This window comes from Cervus canadensis, chromosome 24 (genome assembly GCF_019320065.1).
Source record: "Cervus canadensis isolate Bull #8, Minnesota chromosome 24, ASM1932006v1, whole genome shotgun sequence".
NCBI lineage: Eukaryota > Metazoa > Chordata > Mammalia > Artiodactyla > Cervidae > Cervus > Cervus canadensis.
Window position 1 is genome coordinate 53576814 of NC_057409.1, and position 20896 is coordinate 53597709.

The 20896-nt window shown below is 42.5% G+C and overlaps 1 protein-coding gene across 4 annotated transcripts in view; it reads right to left on the reverse strand.

Annotated features, from left to right (window-relative positions):
* Positions 1-20896, reverse strand: part of MYO1B (myosin IB) — a 188857-nt gene that overhangs the window by 143211 nt on the left and 24750 nt on the right. For all 4 annotated transcript variants that reach the window (XM_043445020.1, XM_043445021.1, XM_043445022.1 and 1 more), the window contains one exon: positions 12301-12444. In XM_043445020.1, the coding sequence (XP_043300955.1) occupies positions 12301-12435 (135 nt within the window). In that variant the 5' untranslated portion in view covers positions 12436-12444. Of the gene's footprint in view, positions 1-12300; positions 12445-20896 lie in introns of those variants that run through there.

The following is a 20896-nucleotide window of genomic DNA, read 5'->3' on the forward strand; positions in this document are numbered from 1 at the left end:
CACCCGACACACAGCAACTATTCCATAAATATTATCTACTCTGATTAGGGAAACTCACAGTTTGACTCCACTGGAATCTACTGGCTATTATAAACAGCCAATTCCGGACTCGAGTATCTCAGTTAAATTCATCAATGAGCCCTATGATGCTTACCAAATGGTCTTACCAAATGGTCTCTGTGTACAGGGAACAGGTGAGTTGTCAATATCAGAGGGGTGCATGAGGTATGTACGGTCTTAATGAAGTGGGTATGAAAAGCCTGAGATACAGAAAATACCTAGACAAGAAAAGCTGGTGGAATCTGCAGCGATGACAACACGCTACTCACCTCACATGGAGGAATTTACCCTCTTCTTGGGTCTTGGATCTTGGGAATTTGATCACAAGACATTAAGACATTACGTGCCACAGCATTTTTAATTTAGACATCTGTCTTAATTGGTTTTTGAAAGACAGCTTGGTCTACCAAACTCTTCAGTTGATTTTTTGGACACAGTTCAAAGTTGTGAAAAGCTGTCTGCCTATGTGAAAAATAAAGACACACTCACGAACTCCCTGAGGAACCCATCACTGAGCTACCAGAAAAGGTGGGACCCAAGCCCACCCAAGAGTGAGTGTCGATGAGTGTAAGAGTGCATTACAGATTAAAGCAACATGAGTTTGTGAAGACTTCCTTTCCAGGTACAGTATCCATGTGCTCATCCCGTGCTCATCCCCTGCTCAAGTTTCTGCTTTTTCTGCTACTGACTGGTCTTCTCACTTTCTACTCCATAGCTGGCCCACTGCAAAGACTTATTCACAGTTTCTGCCTGTACATGGCCCACCATGACCTCACCACATCATGAATGCCAGCATCTTCTCCTGTTGATTTTTTTTTTTTTCACAGTATTTCTCAACTCAAAGTTGGAGGAAAGAATCAAGCCCTGTTCATCTTTTTATCTATGCTTTGCCATCAATCACTGGCCTTGGATTAGCAGGCTTGTCAGGTGAGCCTGGTCCCTGACAATCTAGTCTGAGACATGCCTTAACCACCATATGATAATCCTTTGTTCTCGGGCTGCCAGTCATTTCAGACTATGAATTAAGGAACTATATATGAGTTCTATGCTACACTGAAATACCAACTAAAAATATCACCTCGGGCAGTTTTATTTCAGAGCAGGATAACACAATACTACCTCATCTTCATTGAAATAAACTCTGTAATGAATAAGTATTTTCCAAATATGTACCAATTTTAAGACTCTGTTATGTGAAGTAATTAGCCTCCAACTAATAAAAAAAAAAAAAAAAGGAAAAAAAAAAAAAAGTGAAACAAACAAAAAAAGAAAAAACAAAAAAAAGACTCTGTTAACGAAGGTACAGAGTGGTCCCACATTACAGCTTTGCTACCAGCTACAAGTCTTGAAAATAATATTATGCAGCTAATTGAAAGTAGTAATCCAACCAAAAGGCTTCCCTGGTGGCTTCAGTGGTAAAGAATTCACCTGCTAATACAGGAAGCTCAGATTCTATCCCTGGGTCAGGAAGATCCCTTGGAGAAGGAAATGGCAAGCCACTTCAGTATTCTTGCCTGGGGAAATCCCGTAGACAGAGGAGCCTGACAGGCTACAGTCCATGGGGCCACGATAAAGTTAGACACGACTTAGAGACTAAACAACAATAACAACAATCCAACAAAAATGAAATCTGTATGATGAATACCAAAGAAAGAGGGGCGAGGGGAAAAAGGGAGTGCGGACAGACAAAGAAAGAGTCAGAGAAGGGGAGAGAGAGAGAGAGAGAAATACTCTGCTTATAAGAAAATCTCAGGGTCCAAAATCTTGGACTAAAGTCATTCTGGGTTTCTAAGATTTTCTGATGGTCATGGCCCCAACTAGGTACTCCACTCCAACTATGTGTCAAGCACTGGGCTAAAATGCCCCTTAATGTCCAACACAACTGAACAAGATAAGCATCAAGACACCTATATTATAGATGAAAGAACTGACCAGCACTTACTTCAGTGGTCACAGTGGTTGTGAGTGGCCAAGATACAACCTTGGTCTGTTGGCCCATGCCTTTCCCGACATACCACATGGTGTCTCACCCTCCACCTCTCCACGACAGAGCTAAAGGAACACAAGAGCCTCTCCTTAGAAATCAGGTTTATCATTAATACCTATCTGCACTATAGGTGTAAGAGCAGAAATAAACACATATGTAGAAGTGAGGGCTGAATCAGCCACGTGAACTGAGCAAACGTCTCCTGTGCTGAATTGTTCCCTCTACTCTGTGCTCCATCTTCTTTTTTTAAGATCCTGCCGTGAAAGCACAGAGTCTTAGCCACTGGACCACCAGGAAGGAAGTCACCCTACGCTATGCTCTCAAAGGTAAAGGACCACATGCAGCTGTCCAATGAACAGGATGAAAAACAATTTCCTCCCAAGATCTTCTCCCATCTTCCAGAGATAAAAACACCATCCTAAAGGTTGCTGTCACTTTTCTTTGACTAGCAAACACCTAGTTTAGAACTGAACATACTTGCTCCCTGCCAGAATAGTGCATGTCACTGCACCAATGAATGCTCACTCAACACATGGCAGGAATACTGATTATCACTTCCATTGTCTGTCTGGGTTGTTGAGACTGCCTTGCTCCCAAACCCACACATTCTTCAGTATCATATTCAATTATGTTGAACAGCACTCTGCAGGCTGAGAATCCTTCCCTATTAGTGGTATCGCTGATGTGCATGGTAACTGTAAAGTCAGCAGGACTGTTAGTAAGAACTACCAATCCAGACTTTCTGGGTGTGAATCCCTGCACTATCTCTTACCACTGTGTGATCCTGGTCAGGTTACTTAAGTCTTGCTGAGCCTCTTTCTTCATATGTAAAATGAAGGTAGTTTTAAAATCTACAGTGCATAAGACTCTAGTAAAACTTAAACACTCTGTGTTAGTCACTCAGTCGTGCCCGGCTCTTTGCAACCCCATACATGGGCTGGAGCCCACCAGGCTCCTCTGTCCATGGAATTCTCCAGGCAAGAACACTGGAGTGGGTTGCCATTTCCTCCTCCAGGGGATCTTCCTGACCCAGGGATTGAACCCAGGTCTCCTGCATTGCAGGCAGATTCTTTACCGTTTTAGCCAACAGGGAATCCCAAGAACACTGGAGTGGGTTGCCATTTCCCTCTCCAGAGGATCTTCCCGACCCAGGGATTGAACCCAGGTCTCCTGTACTGCAGTAAGATTCTTTACTGCTGAGCCACCAGAGAAGCCTTAATTTCCCTCCAAATCGAACTTCAGATATGACTTCAATCAGAACATTTACATTAATATATTATGAATATTAAACAAATATATCAAGTACCAGATAGTGCCTGCATGATGAAACAACTCTCTAGGCTTGGCAAATAACAGATAAACATGTGTCCATTTTGCAAGTTTAAAGAGGAAAAATTTTTCCCATCACCAAAGGTTTTAAGAGAGCTTGGACAGGTTGAAACTGGCAAACTTTTACCAAAAACTAATTGTTTTGAAAAGCAGTCCAAGAGTTAGACTGTGCTCAGAAAGTAGACACAACAGCCTTGTGATCTGCTGCTTTTCACCAGCTTTGTTTAGCTTCCTAATGCTATGGCTCCATTCCAAACACCAAAGCTACACTCCTGAAAACACATTATTTGTTCTTCATGTTTCCTTAACAATCTACTTTTTCAGCCAACCAAGCAGGCAGACTATGCTCACCACGAAGCCCTCACACACACTGAAGTCTAGGCATTTCACTCCACCAGCTGAGGAGTCCCTCCTTCTTCCCCTATTTGGTTAAGGCAGGACGGGAGGTGGCATTAAAGAAGGCTCTTGTTTCACACAAATTTGCTGGGTCTGGGTTCTCTGAGAAAGACTGACCCATTCAGACGAAGGAGAACCTCCTACTTCCAACTTTAAAACAAAACAAAACAAAAAATTTTCATTTTAAATCAAACTTACATGATCTGGAAGATGACCTACCTAACTAGCATTACTTCTAGAAATGGGTCCTGAAGTAAGAAAATTACATTTTTATGTTATGTATCCCTATACTACCTGTTTTTTGTTTGTTTGTTTGTTCTCCCAAAAGCATTTGTTATTTTTGTAGTTTTTTTAAGGCTGTTTAAAGGAAATTAAAAAAAAAAAAGCTGGAGAACATCTAGGTAGCAGGAATAACAGTAAGTGGACATCTGAACTCTGCCAACAACGCTGTGGGCCGGGAAAAGAGACGAGCCTCCAATGAGACTGCAGTCCTGGCTGATACCTTGATGGCAGCCTTCTGAGGCCCAGAGCAGAGGACCCAGCTAAGCCGTCCCACAAAAAGAGTCAGATAATAAATGAACATTATTTTAGGTCACTAAATCTGAGGCAATCTATTCTGCAGCAAGAGAAAAATAGTACACCATTTATACCAAATTCTCAAGAATAAATGTTATCCTCAGGAGGTAGGAATTTTCATGTGCATAAATGAAAAGTGACTTTGACACTTCAAATAAACATATAAATGTTAACCAGGATTATTTTCACTTGCTTTGCAATATTTTAAACCAAATATAATTACATTTAAATATCTTTCATAAGAGCACTGAATCTCATCCTTACAGATATCCTAATCTTACTACTGACTTCTAAAAATTAAGATAATTTTTACTAGATTTTGAAAGCAATCTTATCTACAATTAGTTTGACTTAAGATCCTAAAATTGGACTAATTCAAACCTCTATATCTAGATGATCCCCACCTGACAGTCAGATAGAAAACAAACTAAATCTACTTGTCAGCATCAAAAATACTTCCTGTCAGAGGATGGACGCCTTGGTTCTTTAGTTTCCAAATTTGCCCTGAGCCTTGTTCTTGCCTAAATTGCACCTTTCCTGTTCCGGAACAGAACCACAGTCCTGACCAGTCACCCTAAAAACAGCATCACGTCTAGCTGGGTCTCCTGCATTTACTAGTCCACCCGAAACCCTGCCACTCTCCCATCTGGCTGAGGGCGGGGGCAGGGCGCCGGGAGAAGGCCTGACAGGACAGAAAAGAATACGGCAGAGCAGGGATCAGGAATGTCAGAGCCAGCATTTTCCACCACTGACCGAGCCCACGGAGCACCGGCCTGCCCCGCAGCTGGGCCCAGCCACATCTGCTACGAGTGAGGAATCAAAGCAAACAGTCTCTGATTCTACCCGTTGCCCCATCGGACCAACATGCCCTCTACCTGTTCTCACCTGATCCTCCTCCCTCTCCAGTGGAACAGTCTTCCCACAAGGACCACGTCAATATCTGGAACTGTCTCAGATTTAGAGACTCTGCCCGACTACAGACAGAGTGATAAACCAACTCCAGCTTTAATCAGTGTGTAAACCCAGCTCAAAGCAAAGAACAGACAATCCTGAAGCATGCATTAGCATCTTTCAGAAAATACCAGATCCTACTTTTATGAGGATCCCAATTCTAGTACCAGTTTCTAAAGATCAAGACAATTTTTATCAAGACTTTCAAAGCAGTCCTTTTACAGCTACAATTCGTTGAACAGGAGATCCTAAAACTGGACTAATTCAGACTTTGACAGCTAGATGATCCCCATCCTGACAATTCAGATAGAAAACAAACTCAAAGTGCTTGTCAGCACCAAAAACACTTATTCAAAAGGAGGGCTGCAAGAAGCATAGCAGATTTTTAAAAAAACCATATACATCACAGATTAAAAGAAAACTCGAGATGACTTCAGGAGCAAAGATTTCAACACAATTTCCCTAAAGTTGATGGACTTCAACTACACCCGCCTCCGCTGGGGCCCCTGTTTACTCTGTCCTGCCTTGAGGAGCTCGCCAGGAGAAAAAGCTTAAGAAGTGTGCCTCTGGGTGCACTTCAAGCTTAGAATTTCAATAATAAATGTTTCTCACAGGGCGTGTCCTTCAGCCTGGTAACACCACCAACCAATAAAGCCACTTCACTACAGAATTCCCTAACCAAGCCTGTGGGGATTCCCTTGTGGCTCAACCAGTAAAGAAACCATCCGCAATGCGGGAGACCCAGATCCCTGGATTGGGCAGATCCCACGGACAAGGGAAAGGCTATGCACTCCAGTCTCCTTGCCTGGAGAACTCCATGGACTGTATACTCCATGGACTCGCAAAGAGTCCGACACGCTGACTTTCATGCATGCACCAAGCCTGTGAGGGGCCGACAGCAGAGTCAGCATCAACTCCTCTTTCCCCTTCCTAATATATCAAGAGGTATTCAGTAGACTATTTAACCTACTTACACACAATCCACCTATTTTGTTGTTGCCTTTTTTTTAAATTTAAATTTATTTCTAATTGGAGGATAACTGGTTTAAAATATTGTGTCGGTTTCTGCCATCTAACAACATGCATCAGCCATAGGTATACATATGTTCCCGCCCTCTTGAATCCCCCTTCCACCTCCCAGCCCTCTAGGTGGTCATAGAGCACTAGATTTGAGCTCCCTGGATCAGACAGCAAATTTCCAATGGCTATCTAATTTTACATATGATAATGCATATGTTTCAGTCTACTCTCTCAATTCCTTCCACCCTCGCCTTCCCCCACCAGCCCTGCCCACAAGTCTGTTAACCCATCTACTTTGGAAAAAGCTGACCCTCTCCCAAACCTCAGAGTAAACATTTTCTTAAGCCATTCAGCTGCTTCTGGTCACCTGGTCACAGTCACCCGTGGTGACTTGGATTGAAGAGTATGTGTGACTCAATGGCCTACCCAGAGCTCCAGGCTTACCTGACAGGATCACTAGGGATTATAAATATTCTAGAGAGGTGATCACTCTCATCCTGTGAGAACTCTGTGAAGGAAGGGACTATTTCTTACCTGTAGATGGGGTGGTGGCAGAAGGAGGGTGGATGGCAGGATGGAAGAGCACGTCCTCTGATCTAGAGCTGCAAAAGCTCTGAGCAGAGCCAGAATTCTGAAGTCTGAGCCACACAGCCTTCCATTCATTGGCCCCCTTATCAACCACAGCATAAACAAACAAATGACTGTTCAATATGTTTGCATGATGGATCACCCAAGACCATCACACACTTTTACAGAATGAAATAAAGCCAGGTGACTACGACAAGGACTTTAAAAAAAAAAAAAAAGAAGAAAAAACCTATATCTTTCTGGGAAAGAATTAAAAAACAAAGTGAAATGCAAGATAGTAAAATATTGCCTGTTATTAACTTGGCCATTGATACCAGGCTAAACAATTTTGTAGCAAACCATGAACAAAAGAAAGCAGAAATATCAGAATAAAGACCAAGCAACAGATTTCCCAAGGGTGGTATATACAATTTGTGGGGTTACAGAGGTGAGATAATCAAATTTATTGTCCCGTATTTTTTGTTAATTACAAAAACAAAACATGCTTAACAAATTTTATAATACATGAGTATAAAAAAGTAATAACTGTTCCCTGTCCCTGTATCCCATCCCCTCCCCCAACTAAAGTCAGCATGCCTAAACCCACCCACACTAAAGTTAGCATGGTTCTAAAGTTAGCCTGCCTTTCTCTTTATTCATACAAATATACAAAGAAATCTGTATGCAGGTCAAGAAGCAATAGTTAGAACTGGACATGGAACAACAGACTGGTTCCAAATAGGGAAAGGAGTACGTCACTTCAGTTCAGTTCAGTCACTCAGTCGTGTCCGACTCTTTGCGACCCCATGAATCCCAGCACGACAGGCCTCCCTGTCCATCACCAACTCCTGGAGTTTACCCAAACTCATGCCCATTGAGTTGGTGATGCCATCCAACCATCACATCCTCTGGCGTCCCCTTCTCCTCCTGCCCCCAATCCCTCCCAGCATCAGGGTCTTTTCTAATGAGTCAACTCTTCGCATGAGGTGGCCAAAGTATTGGAGTTTCAGCTTCAGCATCAGTCCTTCCAGTGAACACCCAGGACTGATCTCCTTTAGGATGGACTGGTTGGATCTCCTTGCAGTCCAAGGGACTCTCAACAGTCTTCTCCAACACCACGGTTCAAAAGCATCAATTCTTCGGCACTCAGCTATCTTCACAGTCCAACTCTCACATTCGTATATGACCACTGGAAAAACCAAAGCCTTGACTAGACGGACCTTTGTTGGCAAAGTAACGTCTCTGCTTTTTATATGCTGTCTAGGTTGCTCACAACTTTCCTTCCAAGGAGTAATCATCTTTCAACTTCATGGCTGCAATCACCATCTGCAGTGATTTTGGAGCCCAGAAAACTAAAGTCTGACACTGCTTCCACTCTTTCCCCATCTATTTGCCATGAAGTGATGGGACCAGATGCCATGATCTTAGTTTTCTGAATGCTGAGTTTTAAGCCAACCTTTTCACTCTCCTCTTTCACCTTCATCAAGAGGCTTTTTAGTTCCTCTTCACTCTGCCATAAGGGTGATGTCATCTGCATATCTGAGGTTATTGATATTTCTCCCAACAATCTTGATTACAGCTTGTGCTTCGTCCAGCCCAGCATTTCTCCTGATGTACTCTGCATATAAGTTAAATAAGCACGGTGACAATATACAGCCTTGATGTACTCCTTTTCCTATTTGGAACCAGTCTGTTGTTCCATGTCCAGTTCTGTTGCTTTCTGAACCACACATAGGTTTCTCAAGAGGCAGGTCAGGTGGTCTGGTATTCCCATCTCTTTCAGAATTTTCCACAGTTTATTGTGATCCACACAGTCAAAAAGGCTTTGGCATAGTCAATAAAGCAGAAATAGATGTTTTTCTGGAACTCTCGCTTTTTTGATGATCCAGCGGATGTTGGCAATTTGATCTCTGGTTCCTCTGCCTTTTCTAAAACCAGCTTAAACATCTGGATGTTCGCAGTTCACATACTGCTAAAGCCTGGTTTGGAGAATTTTGAGCATTACTTTACTAGCATGTGAGGTGAGTGTAATTGTGTGGTAGTTTGAGCATTCTTTGGCATTGCCTTTCTTTGGGACTGGAATGAAAACTGACCTTTTCCAGTCCTGTGGCCACTGCTGAGTTTTCCAAATTTGCTGGCATATTGAGTGCAGCACTTTCACAGCATTGTCCTTCAGGATTTGAAATAGCTCAACTGGAATTCCATCACCTCCACTAGCTGTGTTCATAGTGATGCTTCCTAAGGCCCACTTGACTTCACATTCCAGGATGTCTGGCTCTAGGTGAGTGATGACACCATCGTGATTATCTGGGTCGTGAAGATCTTTTTTGTACAGTTCTGTGTATTCTTGCCACCTCTTCTTAATATCTTCTGCTTCTGTTAGGTCCATACCATTTCTGTCCTTAAATGTGCCCATCTTTGCATGAAATGTTCCCTTGGTATCTCTAATTTTCTTGACGAGATCTCTAGTCTTTCCCATTCTGTCCCCATGCTTATTTAACTTATATGCAGAGTACATTATGAGAAATGCTGGACTGGATGAAGCACAAGCTGTAATCAAGATTGCCAGGAGAAATATCAATAACTTCAGATATGCAGACGACACCACCCTTATGGCAGAAAGTGAAGAAGAACTAAAGAGCCTCTTGATGAAAGTGAAAGAGGAGAGTGAATACGCTGGCTTAAAGCTCAACATTCAGAAAACAAAGATCATGGCATCTGGTCCCATCACTTCATGGCAAATAGATGGGGAAACAGTGGAAACAGTATCAGACTTTACTTTTTTGGGCTCCAAAATCACTGCAGATGGTGACTGCAGCCATGAAATTAAAAGACGCTTACTCCTTGCAAGAAAAGCTATGACCAACATAGATAGCATATTAAAAAGCAGAGATATTACTTTGTCAACAAATGTCTGTCTAGTCAAAGCTATGGTTTTTCCAGTAGTCATGTATGGATGTGAGAGTTGGACTATAAAGAAAGCTGAGCATCCAAGAAATGATGTTTTGAACTATGCTGTTGGAGAAGACTCTTGAGAGTTCCTTGGACTGCAAGGAGATCCAACCAGTCCATCCTAAAGGAGATCAGTCCTGAATATTCATTAGAAGGACTGATGCTGAAGCTGAAACTCCAATACTTTGGCCACCTGATGCGAAGAACTGACTCACTGGAAAAGGCCCTGATGCTGGGAAAGATTGAGGGCAGGAGGAGAAGGGGCTGGCAGAGGGTGAGATGATTGGATGGCATCACCAATGCAATGGCCATGAGTTTGAGTAGGCTCCTGGAGTTGGTAATGAACAGGGAAACCTGGCATGCTGCAGTGAATGGGGGTCCCAAAGTCAGACATGATTGAGCAACTGAACTGAACTTAAAGTTAGCATGCCTTTCTTTTTATTCATACAAATATACAAACATATGTACATATCATATACCCCCCGATCTTAAAAAAAGTCATACAACACACATTACCCTGCAAGCCATTTGTTTTCTTATTTGCTTAAAATAGAGAATGCTTAAGCCTCCAATATGATGTGTGTTTCAAGTTACAAAATGAAGGCACAAACATCATGGAAATGATAGGTCCAAAGTATCATGGAAAACATTAATTATATGAATATCTGGAAGCAGAAAGAAATTTTCTACTTTTGTTTTATACCAGAAAGAACATTCCTAAAATATGGCAGAAAATAAAATTATGTAAGGCTGAAACCCAGACATTTCGTCTGCTAAAACTCATGAATGTTAACACTTGGCATTTTGTTTAAAAGAAGATTGTTTTATTTTTAGTGGGCACAACAAATCAGGTATTTGAATGCATGTAATGTTCTATTCTCCAACCTATTCTCAATTCATCTGAAAGGCAATTCTGCTTCTCAGAGCCAAAAAGAAAAACGATCAGCCGGCGTAGGTTGGGATGTAACTGATTTCTCCTATCTCCATCTGAAAGACCAATGTGTAAAGTCTGTCTCTTATTTGCTATCAGACCACACTTTCAATTAAAGCTGCAGAACCATTCAAGTTTTCCCACCTGAAAGCCGAACTGCTACAGACTGAGGAAAGGTGACCGGGGCCTCAGGGCCCAACCAGAGCACACCTCGCCCGTTCCACAGCAACAGCGTTTTAGGCCTTGTCCACCTGGACCCGTGGTTTACACAACTGCATCTCTGAACTCAGGTTAGTAGCCAGCTACCCAATTAACATTCCAAAGCAGTACCCACATATCTCGTTGTTACTGTCAACCTCCTCCATCTCCAACAATCAAATCAAGAAAGATGAAAAGTTCAATTCCCAGATGGTGACTCCTATTTCATTAAGAAATTAATTATCCAAAGTTATCCTTGAAACGTGACTGCCTACCTGAAAAGGAAAACTATATGTGACAAAAAATATAGCTTTGCATATGATTTTTAAAACATATTAGTTCCACAAAAGTTACAAATCAGTTATGTTCTCTTCTTTTTATTTATTTATATTTCTTCCTATTGTTTCCAGACTAATAGGAAAACATGAAGCATGTCTCAATAAACCAATTCATATCTAGACACAGATACACTATAAAGTGGAAGAAACAGAACTCAGAGGTGATGTGGGATCTACCAAAAGTACTTCTACCCAATCCACTGGTTTCCTTCTCAGCTGCTGGTACAGGGCATCACTGCCCCATTTCCTCGGTTTCGTTAACACCAGGTCTCTATCTGAGCAGACGCAAATTTCTATGCTTTCTGCAAATTCCCAGAAAGCTGCACGTAAAAGCATTTGTCATTCATATTTTAAATATATTTAAAAAACTCGACAGCGTAACACTGTGAAATTCTTCATAGAGAATTTTTACAACATAAAATTCCTATCACTGTATATATTTCTGTTTTCATTCTTGTGCCTGACATGATACTTTTGTATAGCAGGACATGACTATTCCCAAATCTCCAGGGACCAAACACATATTCGTAGCTGGTGATTTGCTCCTGTCTCTACTAACTACAAGTGTCAAGAAGGTTTCTCTCTCTTTTGACAGTTGACTGCCTTGCATTTCAATAAGTGGTTTCTCAAAGGTTAGACTACTAATCTTATGTAGGTATCTAAGAAGACGCTTCTGGATTTCAAACTTCCTCCTGAGCTTATGTCCCTCAAAGGGCAGAACGGAGTCTTCCACTTGATTCTGAATACCCTCAACATCCAGTGCAACACTCTACCCGGTCAGCAGACACCATGTGTGGGAAGAGACTCAGGCCACTCTCATCAACATTACTCACACACCAAGTGAGCAAACACAAAATTCTTCCTGAGGGTATCAACAAATACCTCTGGACTCCAATAAACACACAGAAAAAAGAAGAGTCTGAGGAAGAGAAGCCCACTCTGCACCATAAAATGCAAAGTCTAAACCCCCCAGATGACCTTCCATGCACACTCACATATATCTCACTGTGGTCAAAGCGCTTCTTGAGGTTGTCGATGACAGTGTCCTCATTGAGAGGTTCTAAAAGAACCATATCTCCAACTCCAATCATATTGTCCAGCAGTGATGTTTTCACCTCCATCTTGGCCATAGTCTCTTGCTGTAGGAAAGAGAGAGAAAGGAACAATTGAAATGAGCAAGACTGGTTCAGATGGGTTCTTGGTACCAACGAAGAAATGAAACACTGCTAGTTCCAAACGGTCCTCACTTGCCTTACCATGGTTGTGACCTCTCCCTCCCTACAGCCTACGTCAGAAGACTGGGGGGTGAGGGGGGGTTGGGGGAGGGCTGCAGTCACTGCCAAGCTGCTAGAAGTCCCAGTCATCATCTTCCCAAGCAAAGTCCCTCTACTGAAAGAGCCACCAGGTAGCCAGGATTGCCGTTTCCTTCTTTTAGATCACTGCCTCTCCCCAGCCAGAAGTTGCAAAACACTAGCAAGAGAACCCAACCCACCCCTTTCCACCAGCCCTTGCCCACCAATGTCAGACCTGAACCCACAGAAACCTGCTGCCCCAAATGGTATCACCCAGTATTCCATGATGAAAGGCAAAATGCCATTTTCCCAAAAAATGTGTTTAAAATGATGAGTACTTGCTGTAAAGCAGATGCTATCTCAAGAACTTTCTGTGCATCAATTAATTTAATCCTCACAATTCTATGAGGTAAATTGTTATCATTATACCCATTTTAAGATAAGGAAGCTCAGAAAGGTTAACGAGATTTTGCTTATGGTTAGTTAGGACTGTGTCACATTTATGTGTTAAAAGTACAAAATCACCATTTATAATACTATACCTATGGGGAGAAACTTCATTCCAGGAGTCAACACTGACTGATATACAAAAGAATACACCCCACTTGAAAATCAGAGGTTGCCTATATAATATAACCTGCCAAGAGTGGCCTCAGTATTCTTAATGCTCATTCCAACAGACACACTCCTAGAAGAGCAAAGAGACCTTGCTTTGCCAACAAAGGTCCATCTAGTCAAAGCTTTGGTTCTTCCAATAGTCAGGTATGGATGTGAGAGTTAGACCGTAAAGAAGGCTGAGAGCCGAAGAATTGATGCTTTTGAACTGTGGCGTTGGAGAAGACTCTTGAGAGTCCCTTGGACAATAAGGAGATCAAACCAGTTAATCCTAAAGGAAATCAACTCTGAATAGTCATTGGAAGGACTGATGCTGAAAGACTAAAGCTCCACTACTTTGACCACCAGATACGAAGAGCTGACTCATTGGAAAAGACCCTGATGCTGGGAAAGATTGAAGCCAGGAGGAAAAGGGGACAACAGAGGACAAGGTGGTTGGGTGGCATCACTGACTCGATGGACTTAAGTTTGAGCAAGCTCCGGGAGATGATGAAGGACAGGGAAGCCTGGCGTGCTGCAGTCCATGGGGTTGCAAAGAGCCAGACATGACGGAGTGACTGAACAATAACAACATTAAAAAAAATTTTAAGTGTGTACTGAAAAGCCAAAAAAGAGAGACTAAGAACCAGCAGCAAGGCTCTCCGATAAACAAAAGCAACCAATGAGGAACTATTAAATAATCAAAAGAAGAAAACCAAAGTTAACTTCTTTGTTAATCTTTTTAAATATCATGCCAACTATACCTGGAATAAACAGCCCCAGATATTGCTAAAGCCCAACAACGGTCGCACCAAGAACGGTTTCACATACCTTGAACTAGGCCAGGCTGTTTCAAAATCAACCAGGTGGAGGTGGGGGACCCGCCAAGCTCTAGAGATGCACAGAAGCCAGAGAGAGGGCTGGGCCCACACCAGTCCTCGGAGACTGTTCAGAAATAGGAACCTGAGTGCCCAAACTCTGTCGCAATAAATTAACATTTTAATCAAATTTCAAGTTCTCAGACTTGAGAAATGCCAAAAGCAATCTAGCAGCGATACATTACATGTAATTTGGCAGATGAGGGAAGAAGGCTTAGGGATTAAGGGGGAAGTCAACCTGAGAAGAGTTTCAAAAATAACCACCTCAACCCAGCAATTTGAATTAAGTGAAGAGGCCAAATGGGAACTCTTTGCCCCAGGGTAGATTCCTGTATATCAAGTCTATTTATGGAAACAGCTACAGAAAGACAACAGTTTCATGGCAAGTAACAGTAAGGTAATTAAGCAGCCAATGCTTCTCTGTAATTAAACCTGCTTCATCATCTTTCAAATATGAGTTTCAAGCGAGAGTATGGGTTCTAATTTTTACACTTCTTTCCCAACTTTATAATCAATCTGAAGAGCGAGGGCAAAACAAATGCTGCTATAGGCAGTGGGTAAAAGGGGAAAACTCTGAAAACACAACTTTTGCAAATCAAAATACCACAATAAAGAAAACCAAGTGAAAAGGTGATACCAACATCCACTTAGTCCAGCCAGCACAGTTTTGTTTCATACCAGTTTTTTTTTTTTTTTTTAGCATGTAGGTTCTCTGGAGGAGCAAACAGTGATACCCTCCCCAACATTCTCATTCTGGTGAAACTGGAACTCTGATAAAATGGCACAGAGATACTTCCTATCTTCAAACAAATGAATTGATTTCCCTGACTACCCTCTCCAGGCCTGGTTGGGTCACTCTGACATCTCAACAAAATTAGCCCGTATATTTCGTTCAGCCAAAAGAAACTGATTTGTTTCTTCTCTGAAGGAGCAACACTGACTATGGGAACAAATTTCAGAATCACTTGCTAACTCAAGGTTTCCATAAACTATCCAAAGAATCCACACGGGAACACATGGAGAGCACCGAGGACACTTTGTGTTTGATGCATACAAGTTCATCACCTGCACCCTTCCCAAGAGCCCCCCAGGGGACTGCACGTTGTTCCAAGGAAGCCACTTATATCTCATGTCCAGGAATAGAGCATGTGATCTAGACTGTGACAATGAACACATTTCCATCTCCCAGCCACGAGAGCTGACTCAGCGCTGGTTATTTAACTGAGCCTGAAGTTTTGGCTTGGAGTACTAGGACAAAGGTTCCATCTACCTCTGGGTGGCATGATTTACAGACATGGTACTAGGAATTGCTGCGACCATGACTGCTTTTGGGGTTCCCCGGGTGGCTCAGATGGTAAAGAGGCTGCCTGCAATGCAGAAGACCCGGGTTGGATCCCTGGGTCAGGAAGATCCCCCGGAGAAGGAAATGGCAACCCACTCCAGTATTATTGTCTGGGAAATCCCATGGACAGAGGAGCCTGGCAGGCTACAGTCCATGGGGTCTGCTTTTATGAGGGAGCTAGTCTGAGGAGGAAAACAGTACACAGAGGAGGGCAAGGAAAGAAAATAACCCAGTGACATCACAAACTTCCGGAAAGGTTTGCACCTGAAGCCTGCCACACAGCTCGCAAGTCCTTATCGTTTAAGTTGTTTGAGTTGGATTTTCTATTATTTTCGACAGAAAGCATCTTATCCAATGAAAGAAAGTGGCACAAGGAAATAGAATATTGTAAATAACACACTAAAGAGTATGAACCGGCTAAGCCAAGGCCGCAAGGGTGGAGGCATGAGGACCTACTTATTTGGACAGTCCTACTTAATTTGGACTGGCAAGATCACCGTCGATATTTAACAGAGAAACAGGTGACCAAACCATGGACTGTTATGCCTTAAAACATGAACCTTGTGCTTGCAAGTTTGGAGAATGTGAGAAAGCGAGGCTATGTGTGGGCTACTCATTGAAGATCTACAAGAAAGCTATAAAACTAGCCTGTCCGAAAGCCAAAGGGGAGAACACATGATTCTAAGAGGAGTCATCTGCCCGGAGGCAGGAGATGCAGAGGAGAAGTCCTGTATCCCAAGAACCAACTGTTTCATCTCTACAGCCCGAGAACTGGATAGCACACCCACCATGAAGATGGAACACAGGGAAAGTATCACCCACGCTACTGCTTCTTAAGCTTAACTATTCCCAGCTGGATTCCATTCACCAAGAGCTAAGCCAGGTCCAACTGCCCAGAGACAAGTTCTCAGATCAGGTTCTAGGTTGAAAACCTAAGGGGTTGGTAGTATGTCTAATTTTTATTGGGGCTTCCCAGGTGGCACTAGCGGTAAAGAACCTGCCTGCTAATGCAGGAGATGTAAGAGATGGGTTTGATCCCTGTTTCGGGAAGATCCCCTGGAGGAGGGCATGGTAACCTACTCCAGTCTTCTCACCTGGAGAATCCCATGGACAGAGGAGCCTGGCGGGGTACAGTTCAGGGGGTCACAAAGAGTCGGACAAGACTGAAGCGACTTAGCATACACATACTGTTTTTTATTAGTCCATGGAAGCAGTAAACCTTGTAAGCCAATAACATTTTTAAGGGAGTCTGGCTGACAGTGACGAGTGCTTAATCTTTAAGACAATCAAAACCAAGACCTCCAACTCATAAAACAAACTAAAAACAAGAACTGTTAAAATATGACAAAGCCATCACCCCCTACACTCCACTTTAGATGGGGCCACAGAAGACAACAGACACAAGAGATCTTCTTGATACCTTCTGTGGAGGGGCAACTATGTTTTCAGCCACACAGGCAAGAGCTGCATGATGCTGGCTGGAGCATTTTATTTTCTTAAGCTGAAGTATGGAAAGAAAGGCATATCTGGGTGTTGGGCAGCCACAAGGGTATCCAGAGGAGACATTGCCTTTTTTTTTTTTTAATGGAGACACTATCTTGTATACAATCCTATTCCAGTAAAGAATCCACCTGCGATACAGGAGACCCAGGTTTGATCTCTGGGTCAAGAAGATCCCCTGGAGATGGGAATGACAACTCACTCCATATTCTTGCCTGGATTCTCCAGGAGATGGACAGAGGAGCCCAGTGGGCTAGTCCATGGAGTCTATTCTTCAGTTCATGGGGTGGCAAAGAGTCAGACACAACTGAGCAACTTTTACTTTTACTTTTTTTCCCCCTTTCAGGGAGTCCAAGTTACCTTATGACAAGTAACTAGTGAGAAGTAATGCCCAATTCTCACTACAGAATTCGAAGGAGACAGACGTGCTTTCTCCACCCCCAAAGAACATGGCCTGCATGAGTGTGTGCGTGCTAAGTCACTTCAGTCTTGTCTCCAACTCTTTGCAACCCTATGGACTGTAGCCCGCCAGCCTCCCCTGTCCGTGAGATTCTCCAGGCAAGAATACTGGAGTGGAATGCCATGCCCTCCTCCAGAGGAGCTTCCTGATCCAGGGATCAAACCAGTTTCCTACATCTCCTGCACTGCAGGCAGACTCTTTACCCACTGAGCGACCTGGAAAGCCCAAACATGGCTTATGCACAGCCAATCACATCCTTCTATGACCAGAAGTCCCGGGACATGATGACAAACAGCAGCATGAAGACCAGGTGGGTCCCGGGCCCCGGCTTCTGCTATGGAGCCCGCTGCCCAGTCCCCCAGTCTTTCAGAGGTTCCTGCCTGTATCCTCCCTGGTCCTCTGACCTTTCAGCAATTCTGTGAGTTCCTACATCCTTTCTGCATTGCACCCAGCCAAAATCCTTGCCTGATTTGAACACCAAGTACTGTGCCCAATATAAGTATTAAACCACCGTTCGATCTTCAATATTATGTGAAACCAATCTTTTTCTCCCAACCTTGGAGAAAGCAATCCACAAAATACAATGACTGGCGGAGCCTTTAGAGGACCACAGGGGAACCTGGAGGCAGGACCTCCACCTCAGGGCACTGGTTTAGCCCAGCCAGAAGCTCACCAACTGATAACAGGTGACTCCATGGCTGCACAAGCTCTTTTCACCTGTTTGTCCATCCAAGAAAAACAAAATATATTATCACAACCATTCCTTCCCCCACTTACTCTCATCTCACAAACTTACTACCTATATTGCAGTGTATAGCAATTCATTTACTGGCATCTTTTGCAGCATAAAAATACCATTTAAAATCTGAAAAGCATCATTTCAAAAATCCCTCAAAATCCAAAAGAATGAAACATAAACATCCCACAGCATCTTAAAATGCCATCTATAACCTAGCATTTATATATGAGTAGTCCACCCAGCCCCAAACTTAAATTACAAGTCACCTACCATGTTGTCTATGCCTAGGGATGTCAAGACCAGCATTCCCCAAGCCAAGAGCCCCACACAGACATGGCCAAACCATACAGTAGATCCTTATGAAGAGCATGACCATTCTACTATTGACATCAAAACAGCAACACTAAAACTTATTCCAAAGTAATTGGTAATTTAATGACTGACTAAGATGTATTTTAAGCTGAAATATATTATCTGTTAGTCTCCTACGTTACTCAAAAGCCTCAGAATGCCACAGATGAGAGCAAATGTGTATTTTTAAGTTGAAAGTTTTACTGTAGAATCTGAAAGAACATGCTCAAATCAGAGCTGAGCTGGGCAATGGTTAAAAAGGATTAACATTAATTTATGAACACAATTTTAAATTTGAAAAAACCTTGGACTACAAGCTACTATTACATAAAACAGATAAACAACAAGGTCCTACTGTATGGTACAGGAAATTATATTCAATACCCTGTAATAAACCATAATGGAAAGGAATATGAAAAAGAATATAAAACATATAAAACTGAATCATTTGCACACCAGAAACTAACACAACATTGTAAATCAACTATGAAAAAAAAGTGTTAGTGGTTCAGTCGTGTCTGACTCTTTTGCAACCCCATGGATGTCATCAACCAGGCGCCTCTGTCCAAGGATTCCTCCAGGCAAGAACACTGCAGAGTGTTGCCATTCTATTCGCTAGGGGATCTTCCCACCCAGGGATTGAACCTGGTTCTCCAGCATTCCAGGAAGTTTCTTTACCATCCGAGCCATTCAACTTAAAAAAATAGTAAATAATGGAAATTTCCTGGCAGTCCAGTGGTTAGGACTCTTAATGACACTTTCACTACCACGGCCCAGGTTCAATCCCTTGTGGGGGAACTAAGACCCTGCGAGTCTCCCAGTAAATAAATGATATAAATAATAAATAAATTTTTAAATGTGAAGAAATTTCTTAAGCAAAGCTATAAATGCCACTTGCAGGAAAACTTAATGAAAGCAGGTTATCTACTGCTCTGATAACTGTAAATGAGGACGTCTGAAATACATCTATTATAATATACATCAGAAGCAGAGCCTTCGGGGAGCCTTCTTACCATAGCAGCCACTGTAATTTGACTCGAGTTCCCCTCATTAACCTCCTTATGCCGTAGTCTTGTATGCTTTGTAGCCCCTTTTCTGGAGAATCAGCTCCATGGTGTCAAGAGTCACCCTTATTCATCTTTATTTCCCTAAAGGCACTGTGCACGGCCTCTGGCACATGGCAGGCATTCAGACAAACACAAAAGGAAAACAAGTATGCAAATTTATGGTTGACAACTGAGTTGTTCAATAGTGCACATTCTCACAGCTGCCATCCTGGGCTGGGTGGTTCCCTCCCAGCCAATCAGAAGGCAAAATAATGACTGTGGCTTCAAGCCACTTTGATCCATTCCTCTAAAAACACAATACTATCAACAAAGGACAGGAAACAGAATTGAGCTATTTGGCTCCCAAAGACATCGCTAATGCTTTTAAGGATAACATGAGAAACACATTTAACTAAGAAAACAAGGCCAATGTGGCAAGATTTCATGAATAAAATGAGTCAGCAAATCCTGATAGCAAAACAAGGCAAAAGAGAGGCCAAGTCTATAGGACATGGTTCAATACCTAACATAATGGGCTAAAAAAACCTGAAACTTCCTTCCTGGATCTTTCAAAATAGCACCAACCTCATCTTTGAGAAAAGTCTGATTAAACTTCCATTCAATTCGGTTCAACCACCGCTTACACTATTCAGCCCTGTTGGTCCCTGGCATTGTGTTAAGTGCTAGGGACACTCTGAATAATCATGGTACCTTCTTGTCCCATACACTCCCCAGGAGCTCACAGTCTAGTAAGAATCGAGACAAAAAATAGGTGACTTTTGAAATGTCAAATGACCATCTTAATGATTAAAAGCAACACGAGGTCACTAAAGGAAAAAAGAAATCAGAAAATGTAGATGAGCAAAAAGAATATAAGCCAAATCCAACAGCCTCATGCTTTAGTTTAAATCCTTCTGGATTCATTAGAATCCCTAGGAAACCTGATTTTTATAACCAATGAAATGGCCATCATTTCTGGCTTTATAAATTGATCAATGTAAGTATTTCTGCCTCAGGTAGGAATGTGAAATAGATCTATAGGAGCTATGAAACTCTGGAGCTACACCAACAATATCCAACACTTTAAAATTCAGCCAAATTGGATGGCCACCTGCCCCTCTGTTCTTTACCTTCTGTGTGTGTGCTCAGTCACTCAATCATGGCTGACTCTTTGCACCCCCATCGTCTGTAGCCCACCAGGCTCCTCTGTCCATGGAATTCTCCAGGCAAGAATACTAGAATGGGTTGCCATTTCCTTCTCCATTGATCAGGTAAGCCCTAAATTCTCCAATAACTCTCCAGCATCTTTTAATATTTAAATTCCTTAGGAGATGCTCAAAAATATCAGAGAACTGCCATGTGACCCAGCTATTCTACTTTAGAATTTGA